At 36.7% G+C, this 17,059-nt stretch overlaps 3 protein-coding genes across 3 annotated transcripts; all 3 read left to right on the top strand.

Moving 5' to 3' along the window:
- The first annotated feature begins 510 nt into the window (after window positions 1-510).
- Window positions 511-5,375, top strand: LOC126056310 (cytochrome P450 4c21). The gene is made up of 11 exons (XM_064040062.1): window positions 511-655; window positions 1,417-1,539; window positions 1,814-1,903; window positions 2,464-2,574; window positions 2,950-3,135; window positions 3,318-3,511; window positions 3,686-3,755; window positions 3,881-4,070; window positions 4,163-4,314; window positions 4,393-4,572; window positions 4,688-5,375. The coding sequence occupies exons 1-11, from the start codon at window positions 538-540 to the stop codon at window positions 4,840-4,842; spliced, it is 1,569 nt and encodes a 522-aa protein (XP_063896132.1). The 5' UTR covers window positions 511-537; the 3' UTR covers window positions 4,843-5,375.
- A 1,003-nt stretch (window positions 5,376-6,378) lies between these two features.
- LOC126056373 (cytochrome P450 4c21-like) lies at window positions 6,379-11,005 on the top strand. The gene is made up of 11 exons (XM_064040061.1): window positions 6,379-7,074; window positions 7,194-7,316; window positions 7,691-7,780; window positions 7,932-8,042; window positions 8,329-8,514; window positions 8,668-8,864; window positions 8,951-9,020; window positions 9,141-9,330; window positions 9,414-9,565; window positions 9,644-9,823; window positions 9,926-11,005. The coding sequence occupies exons 1-11, from the start codon at window positions 6,957-6,959 to the stop codon at window positions 10,078-10,080; spliced, it is 1,572 nt and encodes a 523-aa protein (XP_063896131.1). The 5' UTR covers window positions 6,379-6,956; the 3' UTR covers window positions 10,081-11,005.
- A 1,715-nt stretch (window positions 11,006-12,720) lies between these two features.
- LOC110381374 (cytochrome P450 4C1) lies at window positions 12,721-16,170 on the top strand. The gene is made up of 11 exons (XM_021341679.3): window positions 12,721-12,850; window positions 13,086-13,208; window positions 13,479-13,568; window positions 13,833-13,943; window positions 14,203-14,388; window positions 14,624-14,820; window positions 14,976-15,045; window positions 15,173-15,362; window positions 15,455-15,606; window positions 15,689-15,868; window positions 15,997-16,170. The coding sequence occupies exons 1-11, from the start codon at window positions 12,733-12,735 to the stop codon at window positions 16,149-16,151; spliced, it is 1,572 nt and encodes a 523-aa protein (XP_021197354.3). The 5' UTR covers window positions 12,721-12,732; the 3' UTR covers window positions 16,152-16,170.
- The last annotated feature ends 889 nt before the right edge of the window (window positions 16,171-17,059 follow it).

Raw genomic sequence — 17,059 nt, 5'->3', positions numbered from 1 at the left:
TACATATAATATCGAATGGTATTTTGAGTGATTGACGAAACGATGCCTGTACCTCTTCAAGATTAAGTATAATAACCAACAATGTTGTATAGATGAAATAAAATTATATGGTCTCTACAACGCAGGTCAAAAACGTAGGTCAGGCAAAAGAAAAATTGTCAAGGGCGAGTCGGACTCGCACACAAACGGTTCCGTACCTTTCTTTGTAAAACGACCAGAAATCACATCTGTTGTAAGAGGCCCCTAAATTGCTTTTATTTTAATCATAGCTAGACTATAATAATACAGACCCAGTGAGGTGAGTATGGGCAAAACCCCATTGCTCTGGGGAGGCCTTTGTTCAGCAGTGGACGTTTCTCGGCTGTGACGACGACGATGATCACAATTTCGGTTCTTGGTGACAGACGGACAGCGAAGTCTTAGTAACAGGGTCCGGCCTTTGCAATGGGTACGGAACCTTAAAAAAAGATCATTGTAGGTATATAAAGAATGAACTGGTTATACTAATTTACATAGATATAGCAACTGTGTTTAGACATGGTGTTGGGAGTCCTGATCGTCGCTTGTTGTGTGTTGTTCGCTGTGTGGAGACTGGTGAAGCTGAGGTCTCCATCTCCTACCGTGTACCCTGAGAAATTGGGGGCTGACTCATCTCGTAAGGCATTAAAGCATTCACTTTATTATTTGTTGATATTTTTTGGTGGTGAGTCATCAAATGACCTCTGTGAGTGTAGCGTGAAGAAGGACTAGACTTTTACTGACTAAAACCTTGTTCCTTTTGACGCCGTCGGTGTACCAAGGCTACTCTTTCGAAGAAAGCCGCCCCGGCACTCTTTGAGGAGCGCGTGGAACAACGCGGGCCGACCCTACACACCCCACAGGTGGCCCTATGGTGGCAAGGAGTCATTTCTCGACGAGGTGTGCTCGTGGGGTCTTCCACGTCCACCGCGACGATTGGGAAAAGAGTTGCTATCTCTCGCATCGCTTCGCTTATTTGATGGCAAAGAAATAACAAGCATAAAATGAAACTTTCAGGATACAAAATAAAGAGATTTTCTCTTCGAAAATTTATGAAAAGGGTCTTTCTGTTGTTAGAATAGCAGTCTTGTATGGTATTACAACATAAATTTTAACAGATATACATCACATGTCTGTTTAAGATGTGGGGAATTTTCTTTGAACACGTCCGAAAGCCTGTTTAACTTTTTTGTAGTAACATCATTAACATAATGTCTTAAGCAGAGGTGGCAAACTATTGGCATGTATGGCTCGTACTATAATGTTTTATATTTAACTTGCAATTAAAATTATGTGTACCTAAAAAACTCAGTTTTTCCTGGATGCCCTCGTGGTCCGGGGAACCTGCGTCTGGATGAAGTAAATCAGAGACAAACAAAGAAAGAATTTTGTTGACAGTGTCATGCATTGTGTTGGCAATATGGTCCTGGTTGAAACCACGCAGCCTGAAGTCACCGCCGATGTACCCTGGCTGTCTGCCACTCATAGGACACGGGTATCAGTTAATGGGAGACGATAAACGTAAGCTACTTTCAATGTTTTCGTTTCTTTCACTAATTCATCAATTAAGTCTTGTGGATATGATGATCCACAAGACTATGACCATAGGAGTTAAGTTCCCAACAATACAAATTAACCACCTTGACACTAGGCAACTGCTACAAACTGACAAAGAGTTCCCTTGACTGTTTTTGTCTTTAAGGCACTTTTTCGTAAAATCGAAGCCAACCAAGCGAACCAAAGACATTTAATATACCTACTAGAGCGAACGAAAAGTGAAATATTTTTCTTTCAGATTTGTGGAAACGTGAAAAAGAATTTTACGACTTCTGTTTGCAGAACAATGATCTTATTGAAGTACGAGTTGGAACTCATTCAATGTTCAGTAAGTTACCAACTTTCCAAAGCTATCGTTATTATTTTAATCAACTATAACAAGGTTATAACATCAGGACTTGAAATTAAATTGAGCTTAGAAGGATCCACTTGAACTTGTTTCCCATCAAAATTGTTTCTTATATAGAGGTAGAATACGTTACATTGTTTCGTATTCATATTATATTTCTAAGAAACTGCCTCGTAACTGACGTAATGTAACTGGTTCGTTGATCTAGCTGTCGCAAGCACGGCTGCTGAACACGAGGTCTCGGGTTCGATTCCCGGGTCTTACACAAAGGAGTCCAAAGCCTGGAAATTGGTGATTGATACACCCAAGTATCGGAGAGCTCGTAAATGTCGGTCCTGCGCCTGATCTCTTTCCAGTCGTGTCGGATTGCCGTCCCATCGGGTTATGAGACTGAAGGAATAGTGAGTGCACGTGTGCCTGCGCAAATGCTTGTGCACTATGATACGTCCTGCGCAGTTGGCTGAGATGAGAACAGCCGCCGTAGCCGATAATCGGCTAGGAGGACATCATCACCATTCATGTTTCTTATATTGTTTCAGTATTAACAGATCCAGATGATAGTCTAACAGTGGCAAATAACTGTTTAGATAAACCATACATCTACAGTTTTGGCCATAACGTTTATGGCAGGGGCCTTGTAACAGCAGAGGGTAATTAATCATAATTCTTACTTATGTTATTGACGTCAAAGTTTCTATGCATGCATAAAGATGATAGTTCCTCTTTGGCAATACCTCCTGGGTCGATTTTGATGAAACTATTAAGTGCAATGCGGAGGTAATACTGATTAAAGCTCTTTCGTTTTATGAGAATGACGTTCAAAAACCTGTCTTTATAAATGACACTTCTCGAAATCATTTGTTCAAAATTAACTGCAAATGAACATCAACATTTACAAAATACAGCTACCAAAACGCCCTCCATTCGCCACTTCCTATGTTTTTTTCCCGGGAAGGAGAAGTGGCGACAAATTCTCCAGCAACCAAATCAAACTAAAAATCTACACGAACTTTATCACGTTTTAGTCAAAAGGTGGAAAATTCATCGCAAGCTACTTAACCCATCATTCAACCTGAATGTGCTGCAGTCATTTGTCGGAGAATTCAACAGACAGGCGAAACGACTTATGTCCTCACTCGCATCGGAAGCAGGGAAGGGCCCTTTTGACATTCAGCCGTTCTTGATCACCAATGAATTGAAATCTGCTTACCGTGAGTACCATATCTAAAATCAGAATCTAGAATTTGGGTTTGGTTCACAAGAATCGGAATGCGAAAACATTCAAATATTCACGGTCCAATTTCAATAGTTGATGGAAAAGACAAAAATTTTTGAGATCACCCAGCCAGGGATTGACCTAACTTAAAATATTAACAGGAAATAATTTTAACAGGAACAACATTTGGAACAAAAGTTGAAAACAGTGAGAAGCTTAAAACTTACTCACATGCTACTGAAAAAATATTGACGCTAATATTAGAAAGGATGCAGAATATCTGGTTACATTTATCCTTCATCTACAAAATGACGAAGTCCAGCAGAGAAAGTGATAAACTGGCTAAAGTCATGAAAGACATAACTGAATCGGTAATTATGTAGTATTTTGTGAATAATATTGATGTGAACCTTAATTTTTTTAAAAATATTTTGATTTTAACACTTTGGAAGATAATTCTCCAATCATAGCGTTATATAAAATTAATGACTTAAAACAATTAAGCCCATAGTGTGTCTAACTTAAGAAACATTCCATGGTTACAGGTGATAAATAATCGAAAATCTCAATTGAAAGCTGCGAAGCAGTTGGATAAAGTGGAGGACTCAGCTACAGGTAAATTAGATTATTTAAAATCCCCCCTTCACAATGCAGCTAGAACTGTCATCTACGACAAATCTCACTCGATGAGTAAAATTGTGTTGAGAACTAAGATTGACTAAATTATGATGATGTTACAGAAGACTTTGTGCCTTTGTTGGATCGAATGCTAGACCTGGCTGATAAACAAAATGCCTTCACCGATGATGACATCAGAGAACATTTAGATACCATAGTAGGAGCGGCTTACGATACTACCGCTACTGCCGTAACATTCATTTTGATTCTGATTGGATCTCATCCTGATGTACAGGAAAAAATGTATCAAGAGTAAGTATGAGAAGCATGTATTCTGATTATTAAGAAGATACAAAAGTAAAACCGTCATAACTCACATTATTACCAGTTTATACTTTCGACAGGTTACAAAAAGTGCTGGAACATGAAGAAAGGGATATAGACAAACATGATCTGCCGAAGCTGGTGTATATGGAAGCGGTGATAAAAGAGACTTTGAGGTTATATTCGCCGGCGCCGAGATTCGCTCGGACTTCTAATATTGATGTTAAGCTGAGTATGTTGTGTTTATGAAACTCTAGATTTTATATATTAGGAATGATATACAAGCCGATTTTGTATTTTCAATTTTCAGAGAACTACACCCTACCAGCTAATTCTACGTACATAATATCAGTGTACGGTCTTCATCGCCATGCGATGTGGGGGCCGGATAAGGATCAGTTCATACCGGATCGGTGGCTGGACCCGGCGAGATTACCCAAAAATCCGAACTGTTTCGCTGGTTTTAGTCTGGGCAGACGCAATTGTATCGGTAACTATTTCTTTTACGATCTTTATTTTTAAACCTAATTTAAGTTTTTTATCAAAATATTTTCATCACCTTTTGTGAGTGAGTTATATTTCCTTTATGTTACCTTTCTTTACAGGTAAATTATACGGCGTAATGGCGATCAAAACGACTCTGTCGTATATATTACGACATTATCGTATCTACAGTGATATTGAGAAGTTGGAGACAGGATGTGATGTCCTCTTAAAACCAGTGGCTGGCTATTTCATAAGTTTAGAGTCGAGGGTGTAGGATGAATAAAAGAAAACGAACACACGCAATCAGAAGACGTGGACATTGCAATGATAATTTGATCAGGGATCCAATTTTAAGGTCTTTGTATCATAGTATAGGGCCTGCTAAGTATATATCTGAATGCGACAAATAAATTAATTTGGCCTACGTACACACTACAGACTAAACCGTCGGTCGACTGTTGGCCCGGTGGTTGGAAAAAAACTATGTTTCACAATATTTTTGACCTTGAACAAATTTCATAAGAAGATGTCCTTGAGTATTGCCAGAATAAATTTTCTAAAAATTAACTATTTTGCTTTAAATACACGTTGTGATGAAAACTTGAACCCTTTATTTATGTATCTTGCACCCCTATTTATCTTGCCTTTCTCTCTCTTGTCGTATTGAGTTATATGGCGAGAGCATAAAATAAAATTTTTTCAAACCAGTCCAGATGTCTTCAAGAAATCTAGTACCTAGTACGTAGTAGGGTAGTAGTGAATGTGTGAGTGAAAAAAAACCAGTCAAATTGAGAACCTGCAAATTTTTCAAGTAAATTAAAAAGTTACCATTAATACAAAATTATTTGAAAAGCATGTGAAATGCTAAATTATAGTTTATTTTATCATACTCTTTAATAACAAGGAGTTCATTTAACCTTCGTCTCTAATTGGATACAACTAAGTGTTTTATTTTTACGCGTTATTTAAAGTTCGTTCACATGATACTTGTCTATATATCTATAACATTAAACAAGTTAAAAAGAAAAACTCATTATTAGCCTCACTAAATTGTTTTATTGTTTCTAATGCATGTTATATATCGCCACTGATTTTCTAAATTAATGAAATTATTATGAGAAGAAGAATTGGTACGACCGCAAACACGCACACATTTCGAGGTCTCGGATTCGGCTGCAATCGCTTTGTGGGTTTTAAAAACCATACGTGTTCCGGAGACCACGTTTATGTCGGTCCTGCGCCTGATCTTTCTCCGGTCGTGTCAGATTGCCGTCCCATCGGGCTATGAGAGTGGTGAAATAGAGAGCGCACCTGTGTCTGCGCAAAGTCTTTTTCCGCTATGAAACTAACTTCCGAAACTATATTGTCACCCATCCTCAGATAAGAAATTGATTGGTACAAAAACACTTTCTAGTGCTAACAGTCACCGAGACCGCGGAGGGACGGCCGGACAGACAGATATGGTCATTTCTCGTCTACTAAAGAACCGTAAAAAAACAAGAATAATTTAATGATTTTTTTCTGTCTAATCTAAGGTCCTAAAAATACCCGTACTCCTTTGAAGATTATCCTCTATCATAATTACAAATCATATTTTATAGATGTAAAAAGATCTAAAAAGCATGGTATGAAGACGAAATGCCCTATGTGTCATTACCGAAAAAACCGGCCAAGTGCGAGTCAGATTCGAGCACAAAGGGTTCCGTACCATTCTCCGTAAAACGCCGAAATTATCTCTATTGTATGGGCTTCTAACATACTTATTTCTCTGTAGTTTTCAGTATTTGTTGTTATAGCGACAACAGAAATACATCATCTGTGAAAGTTTAATTTGTCTTTTTATAACAATTTTGATTCTTGATGACGGACGAGATGGCCTAATGGGTAAAGAACCAACCTCTCAAGTATGAGCGGGCGGGTACGTATCCAGATCAGGCAAGTACTAACGCAACTTTTTAAGGTTTGTATGACACAGAGGACCTATCCCGGTTGTAATTCAACATCCTCAGCAATCGTAATGGGTAGTCAGAATCCAGTAAGTCTGACAGCAGTCTTACCTATTGGTACTGGGTTGTCCGGGTAACTGTGTTGAGGTGGTCAGATAGCCAGTCGCTCCTTGTAAAACACTGGTACTTAGCTGCATCCAGTGAGACTGGAAGCCGAACCCAACATATGTGTTTGGGAAAAGGCTCGTGAGATAATTATTGATGACATACGAACAGCTTAGTCTTAGTAATAGTAATAGGCCTGCATTATTCCTTCAACTGAACCCTAAAAAAGGTCCTAAACCTTTTTTATTCTTGACTGAAATGACCAAGTAATCATACTAGATATATAAATATTGTACTGGCTACTCAATTTCCATAATTATCATCTTCGTGTTCAGACATGGTGTTGGGAGTCCTGATCGTAGCTTGCTGTGTGGTGTTTGCTGTGTGGAGACTGGTGAAGCCGAGGTCTTCATCTTCTACCGTGTACCCTGGCAAATTGGGGGCTGACCCATCTCGTAAGATATTTATTAACTGTTACTAAAAAAGATTGAATGACCTATCAATTAAATTCCTTTCGATTATGTAGATATGCTCTAAACTTACAATTTAAGCAAAATTCTTCTTTTTATGACAGTATCATGCATTGCGTTGGCGATATGGACTTGGTTGAAACCACGCAGTGTGAAGTCACCGCCGATGTACCCTGGATGTCTGCCACTCATAGGACACGGGTATCAGTTAGTGGGAGATGAGAAACGTAAGCTGTCTTTATATTTTTTCATGTCGAAGGAGTTGGTATCGCAGGTATAGACACCGACTAAGGCTTTCAAATACAACTCGAAAATGATAGTACCATCACGCGAATAAGTGATGCGACTATATTACGATGAACCTTACTGGAGTAAGTCCAGTAAGGTTCTGTAAAAATTCGGTGATGGAAAAATTCAGAGAATCCGTACCATTTACCAATATCGAGCATTTGACTTTTTTACATTACATTTTTATAAAATTTTCCGTGAATTAAGGTGTTTCGTGAAACTGGATCCTATACTGAAGTAGACATTTTGAATTTCAATAAAGTAAAATGATGATGTGCAGTTTATTTAAAGTCAAATATGTCCATTCTTACAGATATGTTCAAATGTGAAAAACAAATTAACGACTTCTGTTTGCAGAACAACGATCTTATAGAAATACGACTCGGAACTCATTCTGTGTTTAGTAAGTTCCCAACTATATTTGTAATCGTATTTACCGTAATTTCGATCAACCCAGCAAGAAAAAGCTTCATTCATGAACATGAATTACTTTTTTTTTCTTTTTTTACAATTTCGTGATGCTTTTCTATAAGTTACCTGTTTAACTGTTTCAGTATTAACAGATCCTGATGATTGTCTAACAGTAGCAAATAACTGTTTAGAGAAACCTTACGTCTATGAATATGGTAATAACGTTTATGGAAGGGGCCTTGTTACAACAAAAGGTAATCACTATTCTATAAAATCAGCAATAATCTTATATCATGATAGAAAATTTGAAAAACTGACGCTACCACATGGGGTCCACAGCAGGAAAGATGCTGACACTTATATCGTGATTCATAGTCCAAATATAAGTAAATTACTGCTTAAATCTCCATTATTTACTCGATATTGCAGGGCCAGTTCCTGCACCAAACGAAGTCAAACGTAGTGTACCTAATCGTTTAACTTATTTACGCAAGAAAAATCTAAATCAGTTCTTTTTTTTAAATCTAAGCAACGTTTCAGTCAATATTTGGAAAACTCATCGCAAGCTACTGAACCCAGCGTTCAATCTGAATGTGCTGCAGTCATTTGTCGGCGAATACTGCAGACAGGCGAAGCTACTCGTGTCTTCACTAGCCTCGGAAGCAGGAAAGGGCCCTTTTGATATTCAGCCATACTTGATCACCAATGTATTGAAAACTGCGTACCGTGAGTACATCTGTACAAATTCTGATTCATTCATCAATGTTGGTTTGGTAATGGAAAAGTTTATTTTTATTTGGATCACTAAGTTAAGGTCAAAAATTGACCTCACTAAAGTTATTAATAGTCCGGGTAAAATGTCTAATGTTAATTTGGCAGGAACGACATTTGGTACAAAAGTTGATGAGAATAGTGAAATCCTCAAAACCTATTCAGATGCAACTGAAAAACTATTAATGCTAATGATAAAAAGGATGCATAATATCTGGTTACATTTATCCTTCATCTACAAAATGACGACGTCTGGTAAAGAAAGTGATAAACGGGCTAATATCATGAAAGGCATAACTGAATCGGTAATTATGCAGTATTTAGATTAAAAACATAATAATGAAGACCAAAATGTGACTAACTATAGAAACATCCCATGTTGTATTTACAGGTAATGAATAATCGAAAAACAGAATTGAAAGCTGCTAATCAGATGGATAAATTGGGAGAATCCGCTACAGGTAAATTCGATTATTTAAACAACTCACAACGCAGCTGTAACTGTCTCCTCTAACAAATCTCACTAGAAGAGCAAAATTGTGTTGAGGACTGTTGTTGACCAAATTATAATTATGTTACAGACGACTTTGTGTCTTTATTGGACCGAATGCTGGACTTGACTGATAAACAAAATGCCTTCACTGATGATGACATCAGGGAACATTTGGATACCATAGTAGGAGCTGCTTACGATACCACCGCAACTGCTTTGACGTTCATTTTGATAGTCATTGGATCGCATCCTGATGTACAGGAAAAAATGTATCAAGAGTAAGTATGAGAAGCATGCATTCTCATTACTAAGAATTGCATTACTTTTGCATTGCAATATATTTATATTATATTTTCGACAGGTTACAAAAGGTGCTGGAAGATGAAGAAAGGGATATAAACAAACACGATCTGCCAAAGCTCGTGTATATGGAAGCAGTGATAAAAGAGACTTTGAGGTTATATCCCCCAGCTCCGAGATTCGCTCGGACTTCTAATATTGATGTTAAGCTGAGTGAGTTGTGTTTATGAAGCCGAAATTGTTATTTAATAGGTATGATGTATAAGATAATTTATTACTTTAAATTTTCAGAGAACTATACCCTTCCAGCTAATTGCAGGTACGCAATATCAGTGTACGGTCTTCATCGTCATGCGATGTGGGGGCCGGACAAGGATCAGTTCATACCGGACCGGTGGTTGGACCCGGCGCGATTGCCCAAAAATCCCAACTTTTTCGCTGCGTTTAGTCTAGACAGACGCAACTGTATAGGTGACTGTTTTTTTTGTGACCTTTGCTTTTGGAAGTAATTTTGACTTGCTTTTAAAATTAGGATCCTACAAAAAGATTATTATTTATCTTTCTTTTTTATAGGTAAATTATACGGCATGATGGCGATTAAAACGACTCTGTCGTATATACTACGACATTATCGTATCCACAGTGATATTAAGAATTTGGAGACACGATGTGATCTTCTCTTAAAACCGGTGGCTGGACATTTCATAACTTTGGAGTCGAGGGTGTAATAAAGTAGCTAAACTACATTTTTAATTGCGAGACAAATTAAAACACTATACGAGAATGGATTTCTACATGCAATTCGAAGATATGGAGGTTGCAATGATAATTTGAATAGGGATCTTATTTTAAGGCCTCGTCATAGTGTATTGGCTACTAAAAATAAATTAAATTGTGGTTATTTAGAATGTACCTTGTTTAGGGATAAATCCTATCAGGACAGTATTTTACAATAAGTTGGCGTCGGCATCCAGTCAAACCATGTGCAGCTAAATACCAGTGGTTGTGCATGGAACGATTGCCTATCTGACCCCCTACCTATCCATCTGGGAAAAGCAGATTATACATCAGCACTTTTTAGAATTAAGCAAAATATTGTAAAAATTGTGTACAAAGTGAAGTAAACAATTTATTTATTTATTTTATTTATGTGATCTGCATTTGAAAACTTCAACTTGGACGAGACCCATGCTGCCGTTTAAGACGCTAAAAGCTTAATGGGTCGTCTGGAAGTATTGGACGAGGGTTCCCGAACATCGAGCAAATTGGCGAATCTTGGGGTAGGCCTTTGCAGCAATGGACGTCTTTCGGCTGACACGACGAGCCAAATGGAGGTCATTCAAAGTCCAGTAATGAAACACGATAGCAAGAAGAAAAGTGCCTGCAAACACTATGATAATATTCGATTAGCTGTATTATGCACCCTGCTACTGCAACAGGTTAAACCTGTATATTTTGGCTAAAAATAATGAAACCTTTAAAACTATCTAGGTAATAATTCGGAAAAGATTTAATTTATTTATGCAAATCTATTTGTTGTTCAATTAATTAAATGTTTTTCAATTATATGCTATGAATAGCCGGTAGGTATAAAAATTGATATTGTATTCTGACAAATTATATACGAAGATGTTCTTGTCTATTGCTAGAATAATATATTCCAATACATAACTTTTTTGGTAAAATATATGTCGTGATGAAAAACCGTATAGGTATGTTTATTTATCTTGAACCCCTACTTATCCTCCCTCTTGTCGTGCATACTTTTTGACCGTTCTTCTCAGGGCAATGTCAAACACACAGAAAATAAGAGATGTGGATGCGCCATTCTCATATACGAAAACTCTCATTCTAAAAACATATCATAGGATTTGAACACCCAACTTTCTTGGTTTTCATAATATGTGTAATAAGACAAAATAGAATAAAAGCTAGCAGCAGTATGCGGCGGCTATTTAAAGGATTACCGAATGAGTTAATTAGTGCAGTCTAGTTCACCTTCCGTTGACTTTCAGCCGTCTGCATCACCGGTAAGGTCCAAACCATCACGATTTTCCAAATCAATCCAGTAGTTCCAGAGATTAGCGCATTCAAGCAAAAACACTATAGCTTTAGGTATATATGTATAGATTTATTTTAAGACTTTTTCAAACTATTTTAGGATCGGCCTTAATAAAATTACGGAATTAAGGCCTCGCCTCGATAAAAATAATCCAGGTATACTAAGGCTGCGTCCTGCGCGTGCGAATCGAAAACGCGAAACGATCCGAAGCTAATTGACTGATGCATGCTGCACTCGTACCGTAAAACGTGACGCTTGGCCACTTGAAAGGAAATTGTGCTGCTCTGCTTCGCGTAGCATCCAGAACTCACTTAGGACGTACCCGCGCCGAGTGTTTTTGTTGTCTTGTTCAGTAAAATCCTGATAGCCTTTACTGATATCCGAGAGGTTCCGCGATGTTTTGAAAGTACTTTCTCGATACCGATACTAATAGAATTGTTAAAACATTGTTGAAATATAGACATCAATATTCGATATTTTGAAAATCTGAAAAAAAAAATTACCTTATGTAATATAAAGTAAAGAAACAATACAATTGTAGAAATTCGTTTCGGGATGTAATCTAAAACGCAATAATGTTGACAAAAAATACCGACATATTTCGATATTATGCTCTACTATAATTGATACCTAATCATATTTTATAAAAGAAAAAAAGAGACGTGGTCTCTAAACCGCAGATGCATAGATGTGAAGACGAAATGCCGGTGTCATACAAAAAAAGAAAAACTGGCCACGGAAGAAACGAACTCACGCACAAAGGGTTCCGTACTGTTCTCTGTAAAACGACCATAAATCATGTCTGGTCTGGTGGTTCCCCTAAATTATTTTTATTTTAATCATAGATAGACTATAATAATCCAGACCCAGTGAGGTGAGTAGTACTACAGGAATATTATGAAAAAATATTAGTTGAATGTCTTACTAGCTATCTGTAAACCAAATTTTTTTATATTTGAGAATTCCTACTGCTGTGAAACGTAATTTTTCTGCTACATTTTTTTTTGTATTAGTAGATATTAATGGCGTTTACTCTATCGCAAGCATTGTTCTAAACCCCCCCAGCTTCGGGGAGGCTTTTATTCAGCAGTGGATGTCCCTCGGCTGTGACGAAGACGATCATAACAATTTCAATTTCGGTTTTTGGTGACAGATGGACAACGCCGATGAACGATGCCTTTGCAATGGGTACGGAACCTTAAAAAAAGTTCATATAACTCATTTTTATGCTTATTGAAAATCGCCAGGTAATAATGGAAGGTATATAAATATTGAACTGGTTATTTAATTTACATAAATACAATAATCGTGTTCAGACATGGTGTTGGGAGTCCTGGTCGTAGCCTGTTGTGTGGTGTTCGCTGTGTGGAGACTGGTGAAGCCGAGATCTGCAACACCTCTCGTGTACTCTGAGAAACTGTTATCTGAACTATCTTGTAAGACATTCATTTACTTTATAATATTATTTACCGACATTTGTGTTAAAGCTTATTTCATGAAATTATGAAAGCTCTATTTTTGTTCTTTTTCGGTAGATATTATTTCAATGCATTCACATTTGATGATTTACCACCTATCAACTAAAAGACTTTGGCTTAGGGCCCTTCAGATTATATGGCCACTTTCTTAGCTGCAATTTTAGCATTTAAATAATTTTCCTTTTTATGACAGTATCATGCATTGCGTTGGCGATATGGTCCTGGTTGAAACCACGCAGTGTGAAGTCACCGCCGATGTACCCTGGATGGCTGCCACTCATAGGACACGGGTACCAGTTAATGGGAGACGAGAAACGTAAGTTACCTTTATTTATTTCATTATATTGTTTTTTTTTGGATTTGGATGGATTTTGGAAACTGAAGATTACGCAACGTAAAATTTTAACTTAAAAATCCAGGAGTGCCAAATACAACCCGATAACTTCGAATCACTATCGTACGACGAGGGACGAGAAATTCGGGATAAGGAAAGGTTACAAAACTAAGCTACAACGTTGAATAACAATTATTTTAACAATGACCCCATGATGTAAGCTTAAACTTAAAGAGAAATATTTTTTTACAGATTTCTGGAAACGTGAAAAACAAGTTGTCGACTTTTGTTTGCAGAACAATGATCTTATTGAAATGCGACTCGGAACTCATTCTTTGTTTGGTAATTATATTGGATCGTTGTTATTTCTATTACAACTATGGTAAAAAAGTCAGGAAATTAAAATCGACTCAGCAAATCAAGGGCGGCAGTCATGTATCCAGCAAAGCGAGCATTGTTATCCCTTTCTTGAAACGATAAATTCTTACTTGAATACAAAATTCTATTATACAAAAATATTATTTTGGATCCTCGTTGTTTTGAAAGTTCTTCATTTTTGCGATCTTGTTGATGATTTTCTATAACTCTATTGTTATATTATTTCAGTATTAACAGACCCAGAGGATAGTCTAACAGTAGCAAATAACTGTTTAGAGAAACCATACATATACCATTACGCTGATAACGTTTATGGAAGGGGCCTTCTTACAACAAAAGGTAATAAGTCTATACATATAATAAAATCGTAGGAAAGTCAAAACTGTACATCAAATATATTTTTTTAAGAATACTTGGCGGGTGATCTATAATCGATTCTGAACCCAAATGTAACCCTGTACTTTTTAGAATTTTTGTCGGTTTGTCTGTTTATCTGTTTGTCTGCAGGTATGTCCTGAGTGAACTCAAAAAGTCGGGTCAGGACATAGGCTACATATTATCAAATCTAAAAATCTAAATTAACTTTATCACGTTTCAGTCGACATTTGGAAGACTCATCGCAAGCTACTTAACCCGGCGTTTAACCCTCATGTGCTGCAGTCATTTGTCGGAGAATACTGCACGCAGGCGAAGCGACTAGTGTCTTCACTCGCCTCGGAGGCAGGGAAGGCCCCTTTTGATATTCAGCCATACTTGATCCCCAATGTATTGACAACTGCATACAGTGAGTACAACTGTACAAATTCACAGGATTGGAAAAAAAAAAATAATGATGCAAATCAATTCTGCCAACACATCATTCAATTCTACCAATTTGGAAGCTGGGAAATCAGAGTGTCAATTACTATGCTCCCAACAGTAAATCACTGTGCAATATGCATGCAATCTTGGTTAGTTAATAGAAGGCATGTGTGACTGATCTGAATAAAATTATAAAATATATAATTCTTATTTACCAGGAACGACATTTGGAACAAAAGTTGATGAGAATAGTGAGACGCTAAAAATCTATGAAGAAGCTACAGACAAAATATTGATGCTGATATTAGAAAGAACGAAATATATCTGGTTACATTTACCCTTCATCTACAAATTGACGACGTCCGGTAGAGAATTTGATAAACGAGCTAAAATCTTGAAGGACATAACTGAATCGGTAATTAAGTGGCATTTTGAAAAAAAATAATTGTGTGAATTTCATAGTTTTCAACCGTCGTTAAAAGTCGACGCAAAAGCTTATGTTTTAAAAATGAATGAATGGCTTGACAAAAAAACATAATTAATTTAATTAAAGAAAACATTTCAACACAGGTGATCGCAAATCGAAAATTGCAATTAAAAGCGGCTAATCAGTTGGATAAATTGGAGGAGTCAACTACAGGTAAATTATCCAACAAAGGAAAATGTGGCTACAACAGTAACTTGTCTCTATACAAATCTTATTAGAAGAGCAAAATCGTATTCAGTACTATTGTACCATGATTGACCAAATAATGACTATGTTACAGAAAGCTTTGTGCCTTTATTGGATCGAATGTTGGACCTGGCTGATAAACAAAATACCATCACTGATGATGACATCAAGGAACATTTGGATACCATAGTAGGAGCTGCTTACGATACCACCGCAACTGCTTTGACGTTCATTTTGATTCTGATTGGATCACATCCTGATATACAGGAAAAAATGTATCAAGAGTAAGTATGAGAAGTATGTATTCCCCTTTCAAAAAATATCCAGAAGTAAAATCTCCATAATTCACGTTATTACTAGCTTCTATTTTCGACAGGTTACAAGAAGTACTAGAAGATGAAGATAGAGATATAAACAAACATGATCTGCCAAAGCTCGTGTATATGAAAGCAGTGATAAAAGAGACTTTGAGGTTATATCCCCCCGCTCCGAGATTCGCTCGGACTTCTAATATTGATGTTAAGCTGAGTAAGTTGTGTTTATGGAGCTGAATTCTTTTTTTATTAAGAAATATGATGTTAAGAATTTGTTTTGTATATTCAATTTTCAGAGAACTATACCCTACCAGCAAATTCTACTTACATAGTATCATTGTACGGTCTTCATCGTCATGCGATATGGGGGCCGGACAAGGATCAGTTCATACCGGACCGGTGGCTGGATCCGGCGCGGTTGCCTAAAAATCCGAACTTTTTCGCCGCATTTTGTCTGGGCAGACGCAACTGTATCGGTAACTATTTATTTTATGATCTTTTGAACTTTTTGTTTTTGAGAATAGTTCAGGGTCATTCTTAATATTTGGTTTTCTTATTCTTTGTAGTTATTTTTGTTAATGAGTAAATTATGCTTTCTTTACAGGTAGATTATATGGCATAATGGCGATCAAAACCACTCTGTCGTATATATTACGACATTATCGTATTCTCAGTGATATTGAGAAGTTGGAATTGCAATGTAATGTCCTTATAAGGCCAGCCTCTGGTCATTTTATAAGTTTGGAGTCAAGAGTGTAATAACTTAGACGAGGAGGGCCTAAAATGTTGTAAAGACTATCCCACCCAAAACAAAAATGTGAAAGACTGCCAAGTTCGATAATATGGGAATGCTTCGCCTATAAAAGAAGTGAGATCTGAATAAGTACCAAGTTCCATACACATACCTCAGTTAAAAATAGTTACTTTTTAATGATGTTACTTGGCAAGTTTTCATACACCTTGTTATAAACCTACTAAACGCAATGAATCAAGTATTTAATTTTCTATTAAAACTTGCCAAGTAATCATCATTAAAAAGTAACTATTTTTAACTGAGGTATGTGTATGGAACTTGGTACTTATTCAGATCTCACTTCTTTTAGGCGAAGCATTCCCATATTATCGAACTTGGCAGTCTTTCACATTTTGTTTTGGGTGGGATTTCATTTATTTTGTAAGGTTGTTTATTTTATTTTTTCTTATGATGAAGTTAGTTAAAGAAATGTCTCATTTATACTATTTTTTAGATTTTTTAATATGCACTATGTTTCTTACAAAGAAATGAACTAGATTAACTAAATGGACTAGATTTACCAACTGACTGACATGACATGTTATCATATATTATGTTCGTGGATCAAAGTTACACATTCGTTATTTTCGAAAGTGATTCACACTTGGCCGTTTTCAGATTTTTACTTTACTTTGACTAAATACAAACCTTCGTACCATTCGAAGATATATTATATAAATATAAATAAATTTAGTTCGTTTTAGTTCCTTAGGGGTATAAATTTACACCGGGTATAAAACACCTTCATTATTTTGAAACCGACTCACACTTGGCCATTTTCAGATTTTTCCCTTTACCTTGACATAAAGACCTACCTCCATGCCAAAGGACAATGGGCAGATTGGTATACCCCACCAATAGCAATGTCATATAT

The sequence above is a fragment of the Helicoverpa armigera genome, chromosome 21 (assembly GCF_030705265.1).
Source record: "Helicoverpa armigera isolate CAAS_96S chromosome 21, ASM3070526v1, whole genome shotgun sequence".
Taxonomy (NCBI): Eukaryota; Metazoa; Arthropoda; class Insecta; order Lepidoptera; family Noctuidae; genus Helicoverpa; species Helicoverpa armigera.
This window is presented reverse-complemented; position numbering and strand designations above follow the sequence as displayed.

Coding starts and splice junctions, on each gene's coding strand:
- LOC126056310 (XM_064040062.1), top strand. CDS start 538: ATGGTGTTGGGAGTCCTGATCGTCGCTTGTTGTGTGTTGTTCGCTGTG. Junction 656..1,416: donor ATTGGGGGCTGACTCATCTC/GTAAGGCATTAA, acceptor TTTTGTTGACAG/TGTCATGCATTGTGTTGGCA. Junction 2,575..2,949: donor GGGCCTTGTAACAGCAGAGG/GTAATTAATCAT, acceptor ATCACGTTTTAG/TCAAAAGGTGGAAAATTCAT.
- LOC126056373 (XM_064040061.1), top strand. CDS start 6,957: ATGGTGTTGGGAGTCCTGATCGTAGCTTGCTGTGTGGTGTTTGCTGTG. Junction 8,865..8,950: donor TGAAAGGCATAACTGAATCG/GTAATTATGCAG, acceptor TTGTATTTACAG/GTAATGAATAATCGAAAAAC. Junction 9,824..9,925: donor AGACAGACGCAACTGTATAG/GTGACTGTTTTT, acceptor TCTTTTTTATAG/GTAAATTATACGGCATGATG.
- LOC110381374 (XM_021341679.3), top strand. CDS start 12,733: ATGGTGTTGGGAGTCCTGGTCGTAGCCTGTTGTGTGGTGTTCGCTGTG. Junction 15,363..15,454: donor CAGGAAAAAATGTATCAAGA/GTAAGTATGAGA, acceptor TATTTTCGACAG/GTTACAAGAAGTACTAGAAG. Junction 15,869..15,996: donor GGGCAGACGCAACTGTATCG/GTAACTATTTAT, acceptor CTTTCTTTACAG/GTAGATTATATGGCATAATG.